General features: G+C 40.5%; 1 protein-coding gene across 1 annotated transcript in view; it reads right to left on the reverse strand.

Moving 5' to 3' along the window:
* faf1 (Fas (TNFRSF6) associated factor 1) overlaps positions 1–12,745 on the reverse strand; it is a 57,300-nt gene that overhangs the window by 43,201 nt on the left and 1,354 nt on the right. The window contains exons 2-6 of the mRNA XM_053431045.1: positions 11,287–11,355; positions 9,082–9,128; positions 7,208–7,497; positions 6,996–7,087; positions 6,299–6,390 (exon numbers count right to left, since the gene is read on the reverse strand). Of these exons, the coding sequence (XP_053287020.1) occupies positions 6,299–6,390; positions 6,996–7,087; positions 7,208–7,497; positions 9,082–9,128; positions 11,287–11,355 (590 nt within the window). The remainder of the gene's footprint in view (positions 1–6,298; positions 6,391–6,995; positions 7,088–7,207; positions 7,498–9,081; positions 9,129–11,286; positions 11,356–12,745) is intronic.

Here is a 12,745-nt window from a genome sequence, read left to right on the forward strand (position 1 = left end):
TCTTATTTGGCTTATACCCCAGCCCTCTACCAAATTTCAAGAAAACTGGTTCAGTGCTTTTTGCATAATCCTGTTGATAGACAGACAAACAGAAAACACAACCTCCTTGGCGGAGGTGATGTAGCCGATGTGGCACACCATAGCAGCCTGAATGAAAAAGTGGATGACTAACCCAAATGTTTATCAGTCTGTTAAATCAAAACAAATGTTTCCTAATGGTAATAATTCCTATATTTAATTTGACCTCACACGTGCAAGCAATGGTCTGAGATGTCAGCCATCTCAAGGTGGAGGCCATGTACACCGTTTGTGGTCCTTGCTCCCAAATGGTGGAACACGCTCCCCAATGACATCAGGACAGCAGAAAGTCCACACATCTTCCGCCGCAGACTAATGACACATCTCTTCTGACTACACAATGGTTAAGAAGACTACACAATGGTTAAGAAGATGATGTCTAATAACCATCGTTAACTCCTGTGGTTTGGCTTTTTTTTCGAAGCAAATTGTATTTATTTGATTCTTGATGTTGTGGGTTTGTACCCTCACAGTTGAATGCCCTTATCGTAAGTCGCTTTGCATAAAAGCCTAAAAAAACAACTAGAAAAAGACCTAACTGTGGAGACCTGACCTGTCCAGTAGGCCTGCTCAGTACCATACCGCAGTGACAGAGACGCTGTCTGTGAATGATGCAAACGTAGACACTTTGTGTGCTTCACGTAGAGAGGAGGAGGTGGGGGAATCAACTTTTGGAAGCTTCATTTACAATAAGCTGTGAGGTTAAGTAGCGTTTTGAGCAAACGCTGGGTCTGTGAGGCTGAATATCAATGGGAGGCTTAAGGGCCGAAGCAGCCACTTAATCAGGGCTCAGAACCCAAGGAGAGACGGAAGAGTTGAGAGAAAGAGAGGGATGGGGGAATTAATATGTAGCGCACACATTAATTATGCAATCACACCCTTAATCTGTGCAGATCTGGACGAGCTTATGTTAACAGAAGCTCAAATTTACTGTAATGACAGCATATTTACATTGACTAAAACTGCGAAATCAATATGTAAATGTAATGTTTGTTGTAGCTAACTGGGGAAGATTGGAAATGTGTGGAGTGCAGGATGGATGCATATGTAATAGGGCTGAGCAGAAGGATGAGAGAAATGTGTGTGCATGTTTGTTTGAGAGCGAGAGAAAGAGGGAGAGAGAGAAAATGGAAGGGGTAGGGACACATAAATAAGGATCTAGCTAATATCATGATTATGTTTGGACACAGTCCCGAGCTACTGCTGGCAGGCAGCTCGACTCCTAAATAGACAGGGATAGAGGGTAAACTGAATGGAAGTGTTACTCTGTCCTTCCAAGCAAAGAGGGAACATCTTATCAGTCAGTTCTGGCAGACCGACGGGCCATTTGCTTTGTGTGTGGATAGGTATCTGCGAGAGATGTACTTTGAAAAATCGAAAAAATATCTTATTGCGCTCTATGGTACAAATATAGTAACTCATAACATCAAATGAATTCAGAAAAATCTGCCATACGCAGTGAGTCACTTTCCATCTGTCTGATGAGGCCTGCTAGTTGACATATAAACAAAGCACCCCATGTTTCCAGTGTAATATCCCTGTCTGGACTGATGCTGCAAAGCTGCTGTCTTCTGATAAAAGCAGGCCCCTGAAGCGGTGCAGGGTTGACATCTGTATATCTCAGTGTTTGCCTCTGCCTTCAGAGGTCTCTTTCTCACTCAGCACGCACACACTGTGACACCAAGGTCGGCCTGCGACATCTCTGGAGGTACTAGACATGGCATAAGGGTGCTGGGAGGGAAATGTCATTTAACTTTATGGACGGAGGAAATGGAGCGTTTTGCAGGGGGAGAAGAGCAGGCTAAACAGATTGGTTTCATTCTGAGGTAAGCCTATCGCCTAAGCAGCAAGTCCCCATGGCACAGAGCAGACTCTTATTAAACTAGCACTGCCAGACACAGGGACTCATGTGCACACACAATGCGACGTGCCTGTAAAACACAAATACCCACACACATTCTCGGCAGTCTAACACACACACCCATGTATATTTATTGCCATAATGCAAGTTTTAACTGCAGACACATAAACACACATAGGAGAGGACATTCTAACTTATCCCATTGAATCGTCTACATACAGACGAGTTCATGAAGCACACACACACCTTACCTCCTCCACATTTTGCATCCACAGCAGAGCAGGAGGATGCGAAACCGCTCGGCTCGGTTTTGGTCAGCCATCTCGTCCCAAAGTTAATCAGCCTGATAACCACGACATACTTCCCATCAGGGTTGCTTTAGCTAACCAGTTAGCATGCTCCCTGAAGCATCTGTGTGTCTGCTATTGCAAAGCTGACACATAGAGGGAGAGAGGTGCAGGAGGGACAGGAGGCCCCGATAAAAAACACAGAAAACCCTAATGAATCATTTTTGCAATTTGCAATTTCTTTGGAAGAGTTCAAATTAAAATAACCTTTCATTGGCAAACATGCTTGCCGAGAGCCGAAGCGAAGAATAAACGAGGAAGGGAACCGATTCCATTGAAATATTCATCAGGCCATCATCATTTATGCAAGAGATTAGCTCCTCCTCAACACCCTCTTGTATTCACAAGCAGACATCGACATAGCCACAGAGAAAAAACCTTCTTCAGACCGGGCTTTAATACCGCAGTCCTATAACTGCAAGTCACATCGCTAACTAAATAACTACGTGAGATGGATCGGTGCTCGGAGGAAAATCTCCCCAAGCTCTGAGATTTATTTCTTATCAAACAAGAAAACTAGGAGAGGTTTACTCAGCAGGATCATAATGACAGAGCAGCACTATTTAATCAGTCGGTTTGGTTTAGGTGTGTGTGTGTGCTGCAAGAGCCAAGCTCCACAAAGTAATTGCCAGGGATATTACCATTTATGGCACATTTGCATTTTTACTCAGCAACAATTTGAACCAGATAAACATTGTGAAATTAAAAGTTATTTGGATCATGGTTGTTTCACGATACAGCTACAAACTTGCAATTAAGGTTGAGAAGAAAGGGATCGTTTCATTGGACCCAATTCAAAATTAAAGATGGGAGTTTTGGTAAATTGTTGGACAATAGCAGCAGTGACCAGAGCTCTTTTACTGAGAAAAATAAAAAAGTATATCCACATGTTCCTTCCATGTTAGATGATAATCTTGGTGTCATAATACAGAATGACAGTCACGTTCCAGTCATTTAACATCTAAAAACGAAAAACCCTATAATCTCTGAATTGTTAAATAAAACTGAGTTACAATTAATACAGCGTCATGCAGACTGTCTATTGATACTGCCCCTGCTATGGGTAGTATCAATGTACAAGTTGGACATTTAAAAATTCTACAAAAAAAAAAAAAAGTATAAAGAAGTATTTTTGAGAAGACTATTTGTGAGAAAAAAACATTTAAGTTACTTTGGTGACATAAATGACTACTTTTACTATTATGGCCGTAATATTACACAAGATAATGTGGTTCATCATGTGATTTACTTCATCATAACAAAGTTGATATGGTGTTGATAATGTGTACTTCCCAACCTGCGAACTTTAGGTTGTGGCCTTTACTGGCACTGAGCTCTACCTACTGCAACAAATTAGCACACACTGCATGTTCATAGCATGTACTGTGGATATACGGTGTGACCACAGTTTATTTTTTCTGCAGGCTAACAGCTTGTCTGGTCCCGCTACAGGGGACTTTTCCCCCCTCATGTTCTGTGATATGTCACCTATCGTCTCCCAGTATGACAGCAGGGTCACCGCGAACACACACACACTCATACACAAATGCATGAGCGTACACACTGGAGCCGACCCACTCCATTCAGCCTAGACTGAAAATAGCCGACACAAAATAATGAGCTCCTGACACCCAAAATTATATCGATAACACTTGGCAATGGTGCTGCTAAAAAGACAGCAGTTAGCGGGGGAGTGAACACACAAGGACAAGATGAGGAGAGGCAGAGGAGTGGGAGCGAGGGAGGAGGGATGACTGGGGAGATGTGGGCCATTAGCTGCCAACACAATATAACTACCACTTAGCATGACTAGCGGACGAAGCGGCAAACTGCCAAATGACTTCTTTTGCAAGTGCACTGGTGACATGCGGATGCTTGCTTGGCTGCGAACACAAGGAAATATGAGGAGAGCTACAGTGTAATGATTATTGATTACAAACAAACGTGGACCATTGAGACTATAAACAACTCTCACTAAAAAAGGCCATGGATCTGAGAGAGGTACAACTGAAAATAGTCCTTAAAAAAGGGACCTGTTATTATCAAACCATCTAATTCATTTTGATAAGAGGCTAATTTATTAACATTAAATGATTATTAGCTAAACTGACAATCCTCAAATTATATTCTAACAAATATTAAGAAACAGCATTTTACATTGCTAAACAGAAGCAGGTTTTAAAAATGAAAGATTGTTTCTTTTATTTGGGATTTTAATTGACACTTTAATAATCATGTTGCTGCCAAATAACTACTGAGTAAGACAGAGTTTAAGTAAAAGATTTTTTCCAGACATCCCTAATGTCCGGAATTTTAAAAGGTTGATCATAATGATCACACTTTACTTGAACAGTAGGCAGAAGGCTGTAGTTAGCCTCTTATTCTCAAAAATTTCTCATGAAATATTAGTTTCATTACCTCAACGGTTTAACAACCCTGCTTGTGATTAAAAATTAAAAATAATGATATTATTCAGGCCGATCAATTATGAGCAGGATAGGATTCTTGAATGAATCATTCCCTTAATAACTACAGGAGTGGAACAGTACATCCTCCCTTGCCTTCCTCAAACACACACACACCTCAAATTTTACAATAACAAAGTCTTCTCACAAATATAAAATAGCTCAGGCCCTGAAGTATGACCACTCTCATATTTATTTCTACTCTTCCAATTCCCTTATCTTCAAATTAAAAATAAAAAGGTTTGTGGTCAGCCAACAATAAGCCGGTGAAATGAAGGGAGAAATATGACTTTCTTTGGATGTTTTCCTGACACAGATGAAAGGACACTCACACATTCAGCTGCCACCTATGATTGTATTACCGCTCTGACTCGACATTGAGCTGCCTGACATTTCAGTAGAAAAGGTTGCTAATACTGCCCCGCATTCACCGAGATGAACAGAACAACCTTTGGATGGCAAACACTGGCTTAATAACGCTTTCTCAAAAAACCTCTGCTGTCACTGGGTACTATCAATAATGTGACAGATGGTGGGTTTTAACAGAAAAGCACAAATAATAATGGATATGATGTGGCTATTATGCAAAGAAAGAAATAAAGAAGAAGAATATGCAAAACAACCTTCAGCAAGCAACAATGCCGGGCTTAATGATACAAAGATGGGAGAGAAAATTATTATTTACACAACACACAGAGATTGAGCCGGCAGACTCCTCTCAAAATGTCACAATGGATGTGAGAAAATTAATGTGCAGCGGCAGGTCAAATGTCTCTTAATATATCAATGAAGATTACATTTGCTGGTTGGATTCTCTAGGCAACTTCTGCATAACTGGATATAGATCGCCACCTGGTGTTCACTAGTGCATACTACACTTATGTCCGTGCCAGTAATATTTAGAAGGGAAGGTACGTGGAGAAAGGGAAAAAGGTTTACTGTGAGATTACACATAAAAAAAGGGAAGAAAGAAAGCTGCTTTCAGACATGCAATGAACTCCGGGTATTCTCCTGAAACTATCTGGAGGGGCTGAATGTGAGAACACAAATGTCAATGTCACTACACATTTTGTGTAGTGAATGTGTCCATGAGAGACATACAGCAGGATATCGTAGTTACTGTGAGCAAGTGAATGCGTGGATGATGTTTCTGACATGGGACAGACACAAAACTGGGGGGAGTACAAATATCTCAGGATGAAAAAACGGAGCCATACATAGAGAAGACACCAGAGAAGATGTCAACTTAAAATAAAAAGAGATAGAAGAGCTTTTGGTGATACAGTTCGATGCCGGTGTCGATGTGCTGCAAACAGAAACATGTGACGTCCGCAGCTGAGTTTTTAAGTTGAGTCCTGCCTCCTGCATGCTGAGCCACCCCTCGCCTGAATGTTTATGAGATTTTTATTTAGTTGTGAACATGTCTGACTGAAGAATCTCCTGCTGTGTGTTCTTCATATATGAAAGGCAAACTCTGGTGAAAGTCCAGACCCCATTGTGCGGACATTCTCCATACTGTGTCTTAAAGAGAGTACTGGGCTGAGTACCTGTTTTTGCTGGTGCTGGCAGTAGGGGCGATGTCTGGGGTGAGGACATAGAGGCTGTTGTTCTTGGGTAGGTGTAAACTCCTCATCACCGTCTGTTCACACACAAACACATAAACATTTTCAAAAAGGTGAGGTTTAATGGAAATATTGACAGCTGCGAAAGTAATACTTTGTTAGATAGATCTGTGTTCAAGACATCTGAATGGAAACTATAATCTATTACCCAATGTTACGAGTGCTTCTTACTCTGCATTACTTGGGCAGAATTGGGGAATTTGTTTTCAGGAAGATCAAATTGTTTAACTGGATTGTAGGATAGTAGTTTACAGGCCTGTGGGCAAGACAGCCTTGTATACCGAGCAAAGCCAGATAAAATCATGCATCCTGTGGTGCCATGTTCAGATTCGTCAAAGAATTAGTTCTACATCTCCGAATAGGAACAAACAGTGTAACATGTTAACTGTGCACAGGCGGGACACATTGTACTTTGCAAATGTTAGGATAAATGCAGGTACAATTTGAAATGTTAAAATAATCACATTTCTTTCGATTAGTCAAACTGCAAAAACCACACAAAGAGAGAATATAAAAACTTTAAAAAAAAAGTTTAGCTAAGATCACCAATGATGTTTTTCTTTTCTTCGTGGTCCACTGCTTTATGTTTGGTGAAGAAGTTTATTAAGGGCTTTTAACTCACACTATCAGATACATCTCCACTCTTCCATCCCTTCAGCTGCATTTTGGACACTGGAACCCCAAGCTCTGTCTCGAGGATTTTTTTGATTTCTCCTGTAAAGTTATGCAGAGGAAAACGTCAATTTCAGCTTGACATCTAAGCAGAAAAGGCAGTGTATTATGATGAGTGTTACACATAGTACGTCAATCAGTGTGAATGTGTGCATTGCTCACCGACTGTGCTGCCTTCCTCCAGTACCAGGTCTACGGTGCGCTGCCGGTACTCCACCTTGAAGTTGAGCATCCGGAGCTGACGCTCTACGATGTGTCGCGAGGAGTTGAAAGGGCAAAAAGCTGAAGCAGAGGACGACGGGGGAGAGGAGGAAGAGGACGAAGAGGAGGGGGGAGGAGCTGCTCCTCCTGCTGCTGCTGCTGCTGCTGCTGCTGCTGTTGCAGCATCAGCTGCTTCTAATTGACTAGGAGGTCCAAACATGCTGGCCTGGCTTGACTCGCTGGAAAAGTTACTGTCACAGAAGGAACAAAAAAAGATTTGAAAGATGATTGAGCTTTCAGTATTTGTAAAATACCTCAAAATAAGCAAAGAAAGGACAGAGGAAAGCAAGAAAAAGCAACTGACACATAAAAGATGTTCTCATTAACCAGACAGAAGTCAGAGTCTTTCCCTCTCCAGTAAATAATGTATTTTCTGGTCTTGACCCGGAACAAATTTGCCCTTTGTTCCTTGAAGTGTAAGCAGCAACTGCATCACAAGAGCTGTGTGCCAGATCCAGGCTTTTTAACAAAGGCTTTATTTTATTTGGCCCACCACATTAGAGAGGCCACTGTCCTGAGGAGTAGGTCGACTGTCAACAGTTGCTAAACACTCCACATACACACACTGGGCCAACAGGGTGGGACATTAACAGAGAAGTCCGATTTTATAATATTTTATGGATAAAAGTCCTTTCAGGCAATTATTTGATGGCCTCAGGGATTTTTGTTACTGTTCAACGAGGCAAGCTTCCTTGAATATTCAATTCAATATTGAATGATAACTATTCAATTTTCTTCTTACTAAAGAAGGACTGGAAGGGAGACGGAAATGTACTTTAGACAAGAACATTGGCCTGGAACTGGCCCGAGCTCAGGTCACATCATCAGTCTGTTTACTGGGCAACCCCAGCTCACTCCTACCAGTGCCAGCCACTTCAAAAATGTGCAGGCTACTGGTTCCCCTGCCAGCTATCCTCCATTCACAGCAATGTTTGCCTCTAAGGAAAGACCAGCAATATTCTCATGGCCCAATAGCCCGGGCCATACTAAAGCACATGCATGCGCACACACGCACACAAGTGTGTACACAAAATAAAGCGGTTTAACAGAACATCTACAGTTTGAGTGGGCTAAGATCAGCTCCCTGCATTCATGAGTGTCAACTAACCATTGGAGGGGAGAGCTGGGCACAAAGCCTCTTAAAGAAACCGTTTCTATTCAGACAGACACTGTGTTCTACTTCATAGTTGGCAGAAAGTTTCATTGTAGTTGCAGTGTTTATTTTCTTGTTCCTCTCTTAAACAGCAGCATGGAAACCACGGCAGTTGCAATAACCTCCAACTCAGTACCATGTAATTGAGTGTTATTAGCTGGCTATGTTTACACAAAAATGTTATTTCATCATGGAAGTGGGTGATTGACAATGTGTTCAAATAATTTTCAACCTATTCAAGTAATGCACAAAGTATACCCACTGTTAGGAAAGAGTTAAAACACTGAACCTGCAGGCTCACATCTGCTGGTCAAAACTGAGGTGAGGAGTTCAATTTCCAACTTTTAACAGCAAAAACTATCAGGCTTTGGTCTCATGTTTTCTGTGGCCTTTGAATGTTTCCACGTGTTTCACATGTCAGGTCCCCACTCCCTCTCTTCATATTTCTACTTGGTAGTCTCCCATACTTTCGTTACATGATCATTTGACAACCTAAAGAACCAAACTGGGCTGAAAGTCATAAATAACCTGAATTATCAGAGGCAGCCTTCGTTCAGTGTTGTACGGTAAAATGACGCATGTCCTCTGTTTTACTGTAAACATGTGATAACAGGGTTATTACCTTTGTAAGATCCCATTCTCCTGTGGTATCACTCCATTGATGGCTGCCTGTAATACAAATTGAATTAATATACATAACATTTTAATACAATTTAGTTTTAGTTGCATTGCATCAATGACCAGCTCTTTGCTACGGAGACTAGCCAACTCTGCTCTGTACAGTTCAACATAACACTGTTAATAAAGAAAAAATGAAACAGTATTAATTTGTGTGTATACAAAGACATATCTCAATAAACTGTGTATCAACATTTCTGTTGAAACATAACTTAAAAGTATTTATTGTTTAAGGTTAATGCCAACAACTTATCCATCATGTGCTATAACAAGACAAGGCATATGTCCTACATTTGCCACATACTGCTTCATACAAAAATAATGGTGCTATATATGATAACACAATTACAAAACTAGGGCTACGTTGTAGCACTGACGGGCCCGAGCACACGCATTTTGAAGCCTGTTGCGGTTAGTGGAGAGAGCGCTCAATGACCAACCGCACGTCTCTGCGTTGCATGCGTTTTGCGCACTGCAGCAAGGATAAACTCCTCTCTTCCTGTGTTCGTCACGCAATGTTGATCCTTGCCTGCTAATTGCTCATTAAGGTCCATGCTATCAATTGCACGATTTAGATGTAAATCAAATAATAGTTGAAAACAAAGCTTATGTCATGATGCCCAGTAGGTGGAGCCATCACTATAATTTTTTTTAATAAAAGGTGCCTCTACATGGTGGCTTATTCACTATAATATATTCCCAGTTGACATATAACCTAGCAAAATGCACAAATGTTATTTTGTTTGATTCTGTAAGATTCTGTTAGTCAAACTGACAAAGTGTGTGATATTACAGGATTGGGAACCTGATCGGGGAAAAAAGTAGAAAGGAGTTTTTGTAGGAATAAAATAATTATTCAGAAAAGTTCAAGAAACATTAAGGTAAAAATTAAGTAATGACATGGTCACTGTAATCAACCATTTTAGTTGGGACCTCTAAATGTAGCATGCAGTCATTATCTTTAGCCCCATGTGTTGACGTGGTGTGTGATGGTGGTTATCAGGACAAAACAGAGTCCAGTGTCCTGGACAGGAGTCTTGTGACTGTAGACTTCATGTATTGATTTTGTGGTTGTATGTATTAAACAGTGCTTTCATGGTTTCTATCCCATTGCTTCAATTGACTATCAATGTTAAGTATTATATGTACATTTAAAAAAGGAAGATCTTGTTCTTTTCTTACTGAGAAAAAATTAGAACATTTGAGTATAAAACCATCACTTTAAACATGTACGTAAGAAGTTAAGAGTTGTTTCTTATCCAGATAAAAATACAACAATAATTCACACCAAAGACGACAATTGTGTTCATTGAGACTGCTAATAATAAAAGCTAGAATAACATTGTGTGTACTGAGATGTATTTAGCCATATTGTGGCAAACAAATGACTTGACAGAGGAGTATATTATACTGCTGAAGGGTTTTCTGAGGTTCTTCTGTTTTTGTACCTTATGCTTTGCATATTATTTGCTTGTGGCCACCCCACCTAGAATTTTAAAAAAACCTTTTTCCCCAATCAGCATTAATTGGTAAAGAGCTAAAGTGACAAATGTTACAATCAATGAATGTGTCTATTGTTTTAGACCCTACCATTCCACTCCCCACCCACACCCTGTATACACTCGCACACAGAGCAGCAGATTTTTTTTGTCAATGTTTACAAAAACTACAAGCTACTGCAAAGGAACTGCAAGTCATCAGATTTACAGGTGCAGTGAGTCCAGGCCACACCATCTGTCCTGCCACTGCTTGGACTGCTGCTGATGCTGCTGCTGCTGCCTCTTTGGGCTGCTGCCAGCTTCCGTCTAATTATAGACTGACCTCTTACAGTATGCACTTCGCTGAAACGGGATGCTTGTTTTACAGACTCATCAGAACGTCATACAAACTTGGCGGGACTCATACTTTCTCATAGTCTATCATATTCTACATGAACTCAGGACGCCTCTTACTCTCACAGTCACTGCAGTGCTGCCTGTTTCATAAAACACACCAGGTAAAATAAGAAATAATTTTGCCAGTACAAAAAAAACCCCCACAGTGTATGTTATTGAATGTCCAGTGCCCTCTTGAACTTGCACTCTAGCTGGACTAAGCCTGTCTAAGATGTTAAAGAGCAAGGTCAAAAGCCTCCAGATAACAAACTTACCACTAAATCCCAGTTATTAAGCTCTAACAGAGTGATAGCCTCTGCAATGTTGTCGATTCCAGTGCATGCCTGTGAGAGGAAGACAAGAAATTACTACAGAAAAGTGCACTGTATGAGATTTTGATCTACATGAAAAAGATACATTTCACCACAAAAGAATAAAACCAACAGTAACATTTCAACATTTATTACTATGCTACTACCCATTACAATGGGGTAAAATAGGGCAAAGGATCCAAAGCCAATGGCATCATGTCCTTTTTTGAACTGGTCCTTTTGTTAGAGTAACTGACACTAAATGAAAACATGTGATCCCAGGTACCAAAACCAGCATGAGAATAAATTGAACATTTATTGGCCATTGAAAACAGTGTTGAAAAACTGTTAATCCATACTCATACACAAAACAAGTTGTAATGTTGCGCAGAGCAGCTGAGCTCCATCTCCTGCAATCTGGATCCCAACTTGTCAGGACAATACTTAGTGGCACCGGTTCCAAAGCAGATTAATGAATTTAGAGAAGATAATTTCTTTATTCATGAAATCACTTGAGAGGCTTGGCAATAACACTAAGGGGCAGGTTCAGGAGGTGATGATGCCACTGCTTTGCTAATATTATTAGATGGACTGTGGGTAGTTTTCCAGGGAGAACACAGAGTGGTTGATTCACTGGTAATTTTTAGAGACTTGCTCCTGTTCCACTGTTTTTTTCCTGAGCTGCTGAGGGCAACAGACAAACAACCAAGAGAATTATTGTGTGTTACAGGTCGACAGAATCAGCGCTGTTGCTGTCTTTAATCTGTTGCAATCTCTTCTTCCTAAAACAGAGCAGTATCATACTCATGTTGCCTTTGAGCAAAAATGTGATTAAAAAAACCAGGACCATTATGTAGATCGTATATCACCTTTTACGTTGTTATCTTTAAAGTGATGACGACTTTAACTGCCTACTAAATGGAAACATTAAAATGGCACCCATATCTTTCAACACAGGTATATTGATCCGTATTTATTGATCTACCTCTTTATCTGTATGTCTTGCTTATTTGTTTCTTAGTTGTGTCTTCTACTACATGCTTGATGTTTTCAGGTGTTTTATAGGCGGCTTAAGCAAAAAATAACTAACTAGGTGGCTCACCTAACAAATTAAAGGCCATGTAATGGTACTTTAGTCACTGTGATGTTTTAGGAGAAATCACTTATAGATCTAATTAAGTTTTGGCTGTGTGCTTTTGATCCACTTCATGGGGCATAACTGTGGCACATTGCTTAATCAGACGTCCACTTCAAGACAAAGTACTTTTCATCACAACGTATCTGATCTCATGTGTCAGCAACACAATCGCAAAGAAATGACACTCACTGCAGATGTAGCGAGCATGATAAGCTCAAACATTACAAAAATTCAAAGTAGTATCCTGATGAATGGGACAATACAGTGCACGCAGCTCACAATATT

This window comes from Pleuronectes platessa, chromosome 9 (assembly GCF_947347685.1).
Source record: "Pleuronectes platessa chromosome 9, fPlePla1.1, whole genome shotgun sequence".
NCBI lineage: Eukaryota > Metazoa > Chordata > Actinopteri > Pleuronectiformes > Pleuronectidae > Pleuronectes > Pleuronectes platessa.